General features: G+C 41.6%; 1 protein-coding gene across 1 annotated transcript in view; it reads left to right on the top strand.

Annotated features, from left to right (window-relative positions):
• Positions 1–363: 363 nt before the first annotated feature.
• Positions 364–13,370, top strand: part of PLEKHG7 (pleckstrin homology and RhoGEF domain containing G7) — a gene marked incomplete at both ends in the record, with an annotated part of 80,127 nt that continues 67,120 nt past the window's right edge. The window contains 3 exons of the mRNA XM_080660163.1: positions 364–379; positions 4,034–4,755; positions 5,298–5,320. Of these exons, the coding sequence (XP_080516289.1) occupies positions 364–379; positions 4,034–4,755; positions 5,298–5,320 (761 nt within the window). The remainder of the gene's footprint in view (positions 380–4,033; positions 4,756–5,297; positions 5,321–13,370) is intronic.

The following is a 13,370-nucleotide window of genomic DNA, read 5'->3' as shown; positions in this document are numbered from 1 at the left end:
CTCCTTACATGTTGCACTATTTTTTCCCCTGACAGTCCTTCATGACCCTTTTGTAGATTCTTGATTTTCTTACTTAAGTTACAACCAGAGGTTGGACATTTTTGGATGGAGATCAAATATCTCGTTATCATTATCCCCCGGGAGAGACAGTTTTACAATCCTGAGTGCGTGAGGGGACTAGTAGATAAAGTACGACAAGCCAAAAGCTAAAATACTTTATTTTTATTTCCTTCTAAAGTGAAACATTTCATTTCTAGGCAGCCTTGGCAAGAGCTTGGACTATTTTTATGCTGGCTCCATGCTGGGAAGTAGAGAAATGCCCTTGATACTGTGTTTGTCTTGGTGGCAGTGATGGTGGCCACTATGGTGAAGGGAGTAGGTAAAGTCATTATTCAATATTGTAAATAAATAATATTCTAATAAAGCTAATATGAGAAAAGTAAAGACTAATACAAAGGTTATCACAAGACCAAGATCTATGAATTAAACTTTTTTTTCAACCTAAAGCAGCAGTTCACAAATGTTTAACATGTGTAAACATCACCTGGAGGGCTTGTTAAAACACCCACTTCTGGCCCCACCCCCAGAGTTTCAGATTTGGGACGTGGGAGGGGCCAGAATTGGCCTTCAAATAAGTTCCCAAGTAATGCTGATGCTGATCCAAGGACCCCACTTTGAGAACCACTGACCTAAAGAAATTTTCACAACAAGAATGTAATGATTCTAAGCAATGAAAACTTCAGTGAATTAGGTTTAATTAGAATTCATTTGAATTTGTTTTTTTATAAAGAGTCTGTAGAAATATTCTTTTAATACTTGGTGCTTTCTTGGGAATTAATGCAATGTCTCCATCTAGACACCAAATAAAGGTTCTTCAGGGTCCTGCTCTCACGACACTGCCAGTAAATACAATGTCTTCCATTTCATTTTAATTTTGTGAAAATGAATGCACAAATTAGTCCCCAAGAACAACAACTAGTCCTCTATCAATCAATGCTGATCAAACAGTCCACTAATTAAATAGATCCACACAAAATGTTTTTAGATGTGAGCAAAGTAAGTTCAAAAGGAATGATTCTCACAACCTTTAAGAAAATAAAGAAAGCCCAGCCAGTGTGGCTCAGTTGGTTGAGCGACGGTCCACCCACTGAGGTTTCCAGTTCAATTTCAGGTCAGGAGACATGCCTGGGTTGGAGGCTCGCTCTCCAGTAGGGGACGTGCAGGAGGCAGACGATGTCTCTTTCTAGTCGCTGTTTCTATTTCTCTCTCCCTCTTCATTCCTCTCTCTGAAAGCAATAAAACATTTTTTTTTTAAAAAAAGAAAATAAACAGAATAGGAACCTGGAAATAACTTACTGAATATCAATGCCAGTCATTGAGCATCTGAAGGGGAAGCAAAGAAGCCTCATCTGCATCATTTCTGTGCTGGATCAGTTATTGTTCAGCAGAAACAAATCACCCGACTCTTTCCGAGGAGATCTTATTCTGAACTTGCTTCCCTGTAGGCTTTTTCATAAACAAATAACTGGAAAGGTCTCTAAGGAGGGGAGAGACCAGTTCCTCATTTCAACGTGTATCAAGTTTGTTGCCCACACTCGGCTGAGAAGGGTCCATTGTTATAGGTGTGGAACCTGCTCTTCCCAGCCCTCGCCTGGCAGCTGGCTTTGTGGTTCTGCTGACTCCCTTGTCAGGACTCACCTGGACAATGTGGCCTTCAGAGACAGACCACCCACAGGTATTAGAGGCAACCTTCACTCTGTCTGGGTTTCTCTCTTGCACTTTTTGTTTGTTCAGAGCCTGTTGCTACCAGCTTCTCTTGGTCCTGTCTTGCTGGCTTCTCCAGGCCTAAAAGAATGGCTGAATCATTAACCTGCATGCTTTAATTTCCGGTACACTGAGATTGCCTCCCAACAGTGTAGGTGGTGTTTTCTGGGTTCTTAAAGCTTGGCAGGTTAAAGGCTGGTGAATTTTCTTTATAATATTATTTATTGATTTAGTCTTTTAGAGGCCGGAAAGGAGAAGCATGAACCTGAATTTTTCTGGTAACTTTTGACTCCTCATCATATTCATAGAGGTAATCATTTAGGGAGAGCCTCCCAGGACCCTCAGCCATTATCTCTTTGAACCTCTGCAACAAGTCTGTGAGGGAGGTACTTTGATGCCTCTTCATAAATGGGCCCCAGAGGCTAACAAAGGGGGTGTGGCTTGTCCTGGGTCCCAGGCTAGCTGATAGTGAGGTGAGGTGGGAGAGCCAGCAGATGGTCGGGAGCCTGGGGGCCCTTCTCTCTGAAAACTGCCTCCCAAAGCCCTGTTATTTAAAGATTCTCTGGTTTTGCGGGGAGTTATGTCAGCAGTTACTAGTGCCTTGGTTCCAATATTTGAGACACTGGCCACTAAACAATACTTTATGACCCTTAAATTCTAGGGGACAAAATAAGCTCCTACTGCCCACCATACCCTTGTGTCGGGACACTAGGAAGGAAATCTGAAGCAGTGCCCTAACCCCTCAAAGGCCAGAGGGGAACCCCAGGGACTAAGAATTCTGATGGAGCTATTCTGCAAGTGCCTTTGTGAATGCACTGAATTCCAGTTAGGGTGTGGCTGCCTAGGATGTGGACAGTGCTATAAAGAGGAAAATTTTTAAAAAAAACCCTGGGTGTGTACATGTGTGAAAGTACCTGTAACTCCAGTCTTCAGCTCAGCCACCTGTTTGTTGGGAGGATGAGAAACTGGCCTCTCCAGGTAGGGCCTGGAAAGAGACCTAATCTATCTGTTTTCATCAGTGGTCAAGATGGGCTTTTTCAATCTTCTCCAGCGAAGCTGGGATCACCCTTTAAAGCAGCAGCCAAGATAATCAATCCGAAAACAAAACCAGTTCACGAAACTAGTCTCTTAACTAGTATTCCCCTCTCCCAGATGCCCCAGATAAGGGACCTCGTGCATTTTTATTCTACATGGAAAGTTCTGTACACTTGAGTCCTTAGCTCAAAATATTGAAGCACACCCAACATTAAGAATTGCAGATTTCTTTTGCAGACAAGAGCTGAATTGACTTTAGTTGGTATCTAGGTAGTCCCTCAAACAACTCTCAATCTAAAATCCCGTACCTGTTGGTTTCATTTGGCCTTAACCCAGATGAGAACTAGGGCGTAAGTATAAAAGAACTCAAAGTCTGCAGGGTCCATGTCATGACAGTGCATAACACTGGGCTCCTCCTCTTTGCTGATAAGAGTAAATCTAAGGGCCTATTAATTCCCTCAACACATCTTCTTATTTTTTTTTTTAACTTCTATGCTTAGAACCGATTAGACGAAACAAATTAAAGGGGAGAGCAGCTGCTATAGTCAGGTACACAAAATATAATAAGAAGCAATGAATAAAAATTAGGGAGTATATCAGTGTGAAGTCATTTTGTTTGGAGTAAGTACTCATATGCTATAAAAACCTGTGACGAGTATTGCATTCCTCATAGAACTACATTAAATGTGGATTATAACCATTGTATTTCAGATAGTATGGTGAGGTATAAGGTTGAGGAGGTAAATAATACACTATAGAAAAAGTTCTACTAAAAAAATGTTGGTGCAATTAAAAATTTTTAGCACAAAAAAAGAAATTATTAGTTCTCCTTAAAATTTGGCTATTCAAATGTGTTCATTCTTAAAGGGTTCCAGCTTGCTGAGTTTCACTGTGAATTATAGACTTGCTAAAATTTTATTATTGAAGAGCTCAGAATATGTGGTCAATACCGATGTTATCTGGCTTCTGAGCTATCTGGCTCCCAAAAAGTCTCTTAGCTCACTAAAGTTTTGTGTTTTTTTTAACCTGGAAGGGATATCAAATAAATAGCAAACCAATTTTGACATGCAGGCTATGCAGATGAGAAAACTGGACTCACTCACATTAATTATCTTCCAACCGTAAAGGCTGATCATGTAAACTGGGCCATACCTGTCTCTTATGATGAATTAGAATTTTCATGTGAAATGTCAGACACCTTTTTTCTCACCCGAGTGTCCCTCATTTGCGATAGATTCCACACTCTGCTCTTCCTCACTAAAGATGCAACAACCTGCCTGTAATTATCTTCTGGAAAAGGACAAAGACATCCTAGAGGGAGAGTGGCGCTTGGATGCGGAAACTGAACAACCCCAGTGTGGTCCAGAGAACAGCAGCTCTGACAGTGTCCCCTGGCAGCTTCCAGTCCCACGGCCTCTTAGCTGCATGGGGAAGACAGAGTCATCCCGCCCAGAGCAGCCCCAAAGCCTCCGGGCCTCTCCTCTGCACCCCCAGGGGAGCCTGTTGAGGAAGCACTGTGAGAACCAGGGGAGCCTTCTCCACTTCAGCCGGCAGGCCCCAGGCCGGATTTCCACCTCGCCCACCTTGAGGCGATTAAGGGGCAATGGCTGTGGGACCAGGCACTCCCTGCCTCAGCAGGAGATCTTGGAAGAGCCCACTTGGGGCGGCTGGAAGGAGCCTGCAGGCTCCCCATGTTACCATTCCCAGGATCTACCTGGAAGCCCCCAAAATTCATCGCACTCCTTATCACCTTTGAGACTCGGCTCAAGATTGCCTCCGGACCCCAAAAGGGCCCTCAACACAACTGACTCCTCGGGTCCCCAAACAAGGCCCACAGATGAGGCTGCCCTTCCAGTGTTTCCGCCTGTCCACGAGGGGTCCCTTCCCCCTGCCTCTCTTCCAGGGAGAGGAAGCCGCTGGCCGCCCAGCCCCACTGCAGGGCCCCCGGGGCCTCAGGTAACAGCTCTAAGCCCCCTGCCTCTCTCTCAGCCAGTGGACCGCAGAGCAGCACAGGCCTGGGCGTTTCCACATTTCCCCAAAGGCCAGGGCCCTGGGTGGGAGACAGCACGGGAATGACCGCTGAGGGGACACACACTCTTTTGGACGCACCGATATCATCTCAAGTAAAAGGGATGCAGCAGGTTGGAGAAGAAGGAGATGGAAGTCTAGATCACTTTCATTTTATATATCCTGAGGGCACTAAAGAAAGGGCCCTCCGAGGTCAGGCTAGGAGAGATGTCTGTCCCGCATGGGGTAGTAAAGGTGGCCCTCTTGCAGGTACTCATAATTCACAGACGACATTGCATGACCAGTTTAAAAGGAAAGAAAGAGCAGATTATTCAAATTTCTAATCTTCTCTCCCTCCCTCCAAAAGAAAGAGAGAAATCTAAAACATGTTAGCTAGAAAAGTTAATTTTCTCTCCTTTCAAGATGTCTGCTTTGGAATTTGGGGTGGATTTAAGCAAAACTAAAATGTATGTTTTTAACTTCTATTTCAGGGAGAAGAATCGCATCAGTCCAGGTGTGTATGTATTTTATTTTTCTCCGGCGCTATGAAAACCTGTTGACTGTTCACTTTGCATCTACTTTTCTGTTCTGACAAAGCAAACCCGATGGCTTATTTATCAGGGCACTTTGTTTTATAGCTCCCATGTCACTCTTAACACCTTCACGTAAAGAATCTTAATTTTAAGAGTCTCCTTTAGAGCACAGCATTTTGCTGTGGCTTTTGGGGGCAGGGTATGACAGCCAAAATGGTTTTCATTTTGAATTGTCAATGAACTGGCCCTGTGGCTTAATTAGCATACACTTAATAATAGGTTTTGTCAGGTAGAGAAAATGGGAAGGACATGAAACATTCAACAGTTTTTCAAAGAGAAATTCGGAGGACAAAGATAAAAGAACAAGATGTGCTGTTTAAATCTAGGACAGCCTTTAAAATGTCTGTGACAACTGTGCTTTTATCTAGAACACAGGTGAATTGTGTCACCACGGAAACCAGCTCTGAACTTTCAGCATGGTCCTCAGGTTGTGGCGGTGGATTTGCCATCCCTCCCAGGCTGTAAGGGAAAGCTCCATGCCTAATTTCATCCACCCAATTTGTGGGATTTGGGGGAAAGCCCTCATTTCATTTGGAAAGTCACGAAGGAATCCTCAAGGAATTAGCCATTGTATTGTTCCTGGCCCACGCAAGAGTCTGTGTTCAAAATAGGAAAGATGAGGTCCATTTCTGCAATCTTTGTTGATTTCAACCCCAGATGATATAAATATATGAACAAATGTAGGGGATATTTACAAAGCCACAGGAAAATGCCTATAACTGTGTTAGTGTACCAGTTAGCTATTGCTACCTAACAAACCATCCTAAATCTCAGTGGCTTAAAACAACAACCAGTTATTGTTTCTTAGAAATCTATGTGTCTTCTGAGAGTTAATTGATCTAGGCCAGTGGTCGCAAACTCATTAGTCAACAGAGCAGCAAACTGCGGCTCGAAAGCCGCATGTGGCTCGTGAGCCGCAGTTTGCCAACCACTGATCTAGGCCATACTCAGCTGGGAAGTCCCCCTCCACATGTCCCTCATCCTTTTCATGGGAGCAGAGGTCCACCCCAGGCATGTCCTTCTTATGGTGAAGGCAGAGTTTCAATAGAACAGGCAGAAACGTACACGGCTTCTTGGAGCCTGGCCCTTTATCTTGCCTGATTTATTGGCCCAAACAAATCACATGGCCGAACTCAGGGAAAGGAAATTATGTGTCAGCAACAGTGGGACAGCATTGAAAGGTTACATGGCAAATCGCATGGAAACAAGAGTTGGGGGAGAATGGGACCATTCATGCAAATCTCCCACAGGTGCAAACAAAAATAAAACTCTAAAATGACACCTAATTTTGATGTGTCATAGAAAGAGAAAAAGAGAGTAGTCTGAGAGAAAGATGAAGGTGTTGATTACAGTTGATCATACAGAGTCTTAGGGATGTGTTCCTTCCCCAAAGAGCAGTGTGAAACCATTGCATGGATTGATGTGATCAGATGGATACAGAGTAGACATGAGATTTAGATGAGAGTGGACTCCAGCAGAACAATTAGAAGGTTCAGGTATGAGAAGTTGGTAGGTTAGGCTCCGATAAGAGGCAGTGGAGTTAGAAAGAGGTCATGCTGAGCTGTTTAAGAACCGCAATCACCTAAGCTTTGTGAATTGTAGACCATGAAGGGTGAGGGGAAAGAAGTTGCTAAGAATGACCTCCAAGCTTCTGGCTTGTACCACTGGGTGGCAAATGGTTCCATTTCCTGATCTAAATAACATTGAGGGGAGCAAAGGAGGAGGACAAGGGTAGATGGGATGTAGGTCTTGACTACAAGTCTGAACATGTTAGGTTTGAAGACCCATGAAGCATCTGAGTGGAGATTTTGAGTACATGCTTGATTAGAGAAGGCATCATGGATGGAGATTTATATCTGAAGGTCTTTAATCAAGGAATGCTTCCCAGAGCAGATGAAGTCTGTGTCCAGCTTTGATTATAAGATGGAGTTAGCAGACCTAAAGGCTAAGTGATAGGACACATTAAGCCACTTGCAAAAGATTATGTGCAGGCTGTATTTATTGACATGCAGAATCTTTGTGAGACAGTAACAGAAACAGTCTTAGTAAATTCAAAGGAACAACTTGGCCAGAGAGCTTGAGGACTTTAAAAGCTCTGTGAAGTTCAATACACCACAATCATATAATATGAAATAATGGAAATTCACAGAAAATAAAAACAGGAAATTAGAAGGCAGGTAACTTGGACATCTTGGTATCTAGTGATGACCCTGAATTACTAAATATTGTTTCTCTAGGACTTAGTACAATACTTGGCATGTAGAAGGCAAGGTTTGTTAAATGAATAAGAGACTAAATAACTATAATCTATGAGTTAATATGTTAAATATTCTTATATTAATAAAGCAGTAATTTTTTCATCAGCCATAGACCACTCAATCTATATATTTGTAATCAAAAAGTCCACCTTTAGCACAAATCTTTGGTAAAGAGCTAACCATCTATAGCACAAAGATCCTCTGTCTGTCTGTCGTTTGCTCCCTCCCCCTCTTCTTTGTCACGTCTCTAATCTTTTCCACAGCTGCCATTGGTCAAAGGGCTGCTTCCTTCAGATAGCTTCCCAGGCTCAGTCATATTGTCAGGAAAAGAGCTCCGCCTGAGGCCCTGCTGGCCATCCAGGAGCCAGGGGCCTTGCTTCAAAACCCTCATCTAAATTTAGCTAACTTAGGACTTTAATATGCATATTAAATGGTATAAACCTAGGACTAGCAAACTATGGCTTATGGCCCAAATACTGCCCACCACCTGCTTTTACAAATCAAATTTTAATGGAATACAGCCACACCCATTATTTCAATCCATCTATGGCTGTTTTTCTGGCCATGCAATGAAACAGACTGTATGTCCCCAAAAGACTAAAACATTTACTATCTTGTCCTTTATAGGAAAAGTTCGCTGACTCTGGGTATTTTAAGAAATACTTGTCTCTGTGGCTGTCAGTTATTCAAAACAATTATTTTGCCTTGTTGAATTTCAGATATAAAATCCTTTTACAGAAATACAGCTTTTATTTATTATTTATTTATTTATTTATTTATTTATTTATTTATTTACTATAATGTTTTTACATGTGGCCTGACAATTGGACAGACTCATGTATATGAGAAGGGCCTGATCTATGCTCAGTTCGAAATCTGTTCAATATTATTGCTTTAATTCCAGGTTTTTATTGTGAATCTTTTCCTCACTGCCATCCCCTCTCTTCCTCCATAATATTTCAATGAACTCATATTTATTCTAAACCTTCTCCTATCACCAAAATATACCTTCTGGAAAATAATCTTTATAATTTATCCTTACTAAAATGTGAAGAACTTTAAGTTTAAGAAATATTACACTTACCTTTCCAGGTAGAGCAGTGTATTTCTTTCTTTGGGGTTTCCTTATAAATGCCTCATCATAGTATCTAATACACTGTACTACATTCCTTTTATATTCATCTGCTTCCAGAATCAAGACCTTCCTGAGAGCAGAGAACACTTATTTATCCTTAAAACTCTAGGACCCAACTAGAATCTATCTCTACAAATATTTATTAAGAGAGGGGACAGATGAAGGAAGGAAGACAGGCCAGCCACAGACTTCTTGGTTTACAGTGTTACTTGTCTCTCCCAGATGTATTTGCATTTTGAGAGCACATGAGTTGACATCCCTTTAAATCTATATTCACAGAAAGTTGTCTGTCACACCTAATTTTCTGGTCAGCCCTGAAGCTGAGAAGGGAAACCTACATATTATGTTCATGAGAACAAAGACTAACCTTCCAGTGTTCAAAAGGAAACAAGAAAAAATGCTAAATGTATTCAAATTAGCAACTGGGGCAACATTAGCATGAAAACCAAATGACAAGGTATTTGGAAGTCTATCACCAGGAAGAAACCAGACAAAAATATTGAATACGAGTAATGCATCCCCAAAGCCATTACTCTTAGTGGGCAGCATAACTGGTGTTAAGAGCTATTGGAATTCTGGGTTTGAATCCTGTCTTAACTTCTCTCAGGCAATGTGACCTTGGTCAAGTTCTTTAACAACTTGAAACCTCAAAGTCTTCATCCATGGAGTGGAGATACAAATAGTATCCATCTAATATGGCTTTTGATATTATTAAATAGCATTATTAAATATTAGTTGTTATTTTTTAAAACCAGTCACTTATTTATTCATTCATTTATTCATTAAGCACTCCCCCTATGAAGTCATTGATTTATACTTTCTAAAATATTATGACTGCAGATTGATCACAGGAAACTAATTCAGTGTGCCTGAACTTTAGTTTCAATACAGTACAATACTACCTTCTGCAGACTTCTTTAAAACCTTTACATGCCCAGCACTGTCTGTAAACTCTGGGAAATATCAGAGAGAGAACACTCTATTCCAGCTCTCATGGAACCTGTTAGAAAGGTGTTGTTAACTAGAGACTAATAGATGGTATACTATAATTTCATTTATTTAACTGCTGCACTCTGTAAAATCATACTTTGTTGTATTACCTTCTTCCCTCACACACTTTTATTAAGATACCATTGACATCTAACATTGTACTTATATAAGTTCAAGTATACAACATAATGATTTGATACACATACTAGAGGCCCAATGCACGAAATTCATGCATAGATAGGGTCCCTAGGCCTGGCCGATGATCAGGGCCAATCTACTGGGAAACTGGCAGGGCGATCAGGGGGCCCCCGCTGGCACCCACCTTGGCTAGCCTGGGGCCTATGGACTGGGGGCAGCTCCTGCATTGAGCGTCTGCCACCTGGTGGTCAGTGTACATCATAGCAACCGGTTGTCCCACCAGTTGTTCTGCAGTTCAGTTGATTTGCATATTAGGGTTTTATTATATAGGATATAAAAACGGTCACCACAATAAGTTTAGTTAACATCATCACCTCACATAGTTGCACCTTTTCCCCCTGTGATCAGATAAATGGAAGATTGTCAATTAGTCAGGAGGGGAGACTGCAGCCTGAAGGAGCCAGGGAACCCTCCTGATCTGGGCCTGGCTAGAGAGTAGAGGATGGACTGGCAGCTTCCTTTCACATCAGGAGCCACGTGCTGTTCTTCCACTGGCATCAGCTTCTCTAGATGCAAGCTCCATGAAGTCAGGGTCATGTCTGTTTTGTTTATTGTTGTAACCCGAGGGCCTAGAACAGTGCCTGGCACTTAGTAGGTGTTCGATAAATGTTTAAGGAAGAAGAAAGGAAGTCAACTGGTTTGTTAGGGTAGAACAAGCCTTGGTAGAAAATTTTATGTTCATTTTTGTCTTGCATACGCTCTCTTCCAGCTACTTTTTTGTCTTCATCCAGCTCCTTTCAACCTCCCCCACTTTCCTAATCTGTCTTGTGTTTATCTCTTGAATGTACCTGGGGCTGGTAGGTATTTGTACAAGGATTGTTTCAGCTCCCTGGGCAGTATTTTGACGCTTGTCCAGAAAAGACAGTTAGCCTAGACATTGAGAGTTCTAAGGAGGTACCAGCAACTACCTTGCTCTGAACATGTGTGTTTGATAAGTACTACTTATTGAGCCCAAGAAGTCACAACTTGGGTGTTTTCTACACTGTTGAGATTCCAAAGACTGTCTCTGTTCTGTGTTCAAACTCATGAATTTTCCCACTTAATAAATACTCATTTAATAAGGCTTTTGATATGGTCTGATAACCAAAATCAAAATGCTAGGGAGCACCATCCATTTGTTCACTCCACATCCATGAAGTAGCCACTATGTGCTAGGCTCTGGGCAATGAGCTCCCCATCCTTTCTGCCTTCTCAGTTGGATTTCCAGAAAATGGAATATTTTGGTAGAAAGTTGAACTGGAAATTATGGTCAAAGATGCAAAGGAAAGTTTCTAACAATCTTCTGACTCTCATAATGGGAAAAAAAATATACCCCAGATTTAACCATGAGACCTAGTTTCAAAATTGGCAGTCTAGTTGTCATTTCTCTGTTGATTATTTTAAAAGAGACCTTTTTAAAAAATTGTCACTGATTCTTAATGTGTTCTTCCTGTGTAATCAACCCATAGTTAAAAGCAAGCATTTCAAGTTGCGCTGTATTTCTTGCATACGGCAAAACACTATGATTCTTAAAATAGAACACCTATCTTTTCTAGCCACACAATTGCTGGAATGCCACCTGCTGAAAAGATATACTTACCATTAATTTTACTATCAGACAGGGACTATAGCATCTGAAGAATGAGACCTGACAAGACTTCCTGACAGAAAGAGAAAAAAAAAAGGTAAAAAAAGAATAAAAACATTGGGCAACATTCATCGCAGAGGAAAGAATAAAAAGCCATATCCAAATTGTAGCACTTTCAATAAGATTTTTATTCCATTAATATACACTTATCACTAGAGGGCAGTTGCTAACCCCTATATTCTCCAGCTTTTGTTTTGTTTTGTTTTGTTTTGCCTTAAAATTTGCACCTGGGAATTAAAGGCCAGTAGTCCTTGGTTTAAGCCCACTCACTGTACAGAAGGAATATTTTTTTTAAATGCAATTAATACAATGGTCATGTTTCTAAAAGAGAAGCTTTAGTTATTTGTTTCTGAACATTTCTGCCAAGATAAAGGTCATCACATAATTATTATCCTCGCTCTCTGGCCACTGGCGGGAAAATGAGAACATTGCTGCCAGGCTGGTGTGGTTCAGTGGTTGAGCATCAACCTTTGAACCAAGAGATCACTGTTCGAATCCTGGTCGGTCAGGGCACATGACCGGGTTGCGGGCTTGAGCTCCAGTGGAGGGTGTGCAGGAGGCAGCTGATCGGTGATTCTTTCTCATCCATGTTTTTATCTTTCTCTTCCTCTTCCTTCCTCTCTGAAATTAATAAATTAATAAATTGCTTTTAAATCCCTGATTCATAGATTGTGAGGAATGCAAAGTGTCTCACTCACAGCTGTTTTTCCCATGAGGAGACTGAGGCCCAGGGAAGCAACATGTTAAGGATACACATGGCATTGGATTTAGAGCCCGCCAAATGATCCAGAATAATCTCATCTCAAGATCTTTCATTTAATTCCATCTACAAAAACCCTTTTTATGAAGAAGATCGCATTCACAAATTCCATTTGTCAGGATGTAAACATATCTTTTGGGGGATCCCTATCCAATCTTCTATACTCTCTTTTACCTAAAATAGTAATCAGTATTATATCAGTTTTTGAAAACACTTGGTGCTTTAAAACGGTTTATAGTATCTTTTTCTATTTATAAGTCTTTTAGGTGTCAGACTTGTTTATTTGAATTTTGAATTCTGGCTCTTTCATTAACAATGTGACCTTAGGTAGATTTCTTAACTATCTCTTTAAGCCTTTGTTTCCTCCCCTCTACAATAAGGACAATAATTTCCACTTCATAGGGTGCTTATGAACATTATAATGCATGTAAAACACCTACCAGGGTGTCTGTCTAGTAAAAGTGGTGTTCAGTAAGTACCAGTTGATTTTAAATTAGAATAATATTCAACAACACCAATCTATTCAAAGTATATGCATTTGAGGTCCACTGGGGACACATTTCCACCAGCCAGAAACTTTTCTGGCACTGACACAGGAGCACAGGCTCATTGTTGAATGTTGACTCATGGGTGTGCAGCCTGCTCAGTAGTGGGAGAGAATTCTCCGGATTCTCTAAATTGCTGCCATCCCAGCCCACATCATGGACCTTCAGATCTCCAGCAGAGGACAGGATGAGGAGACGTGCCAGAAAGGAGAGAAGATTATTCCAGCAACCATGGGACTAGTCCCTTCGGATCTGACCAGCCTGGGACAACACACCTCAGGGTTAGTGAAAGTGTGGCTCCATTGGGGTTTCTGAATGCGGGCCTTGGGGGAGGTGGCAGGCAAGCCGAAGGGCTATGAAGTCTGGGTCAGGCAGCCAGTTACACAACCTCCTGTGTCAAGAGTTTTCTACTGAAGCAAAGAACCAGGATAGCCAAGCAGCATCAAGCCCCCCCCCCC

Source organism: Plecotus auritus, assembly GCF_963455305.1.
Source record: "Plecotus auritus genome assembly, chromosome: 3".
Taxonomy (NCBI): domain Eukaryota; kingdom Metazoa; phylum Chordata; class Mammalia; order Chiroptera; family Vespertilionidae; genus Plecotus; species Plecotus auritus.
This window is presented reverse-complemented; position numbering and strand designations above follow the sequence as displayed.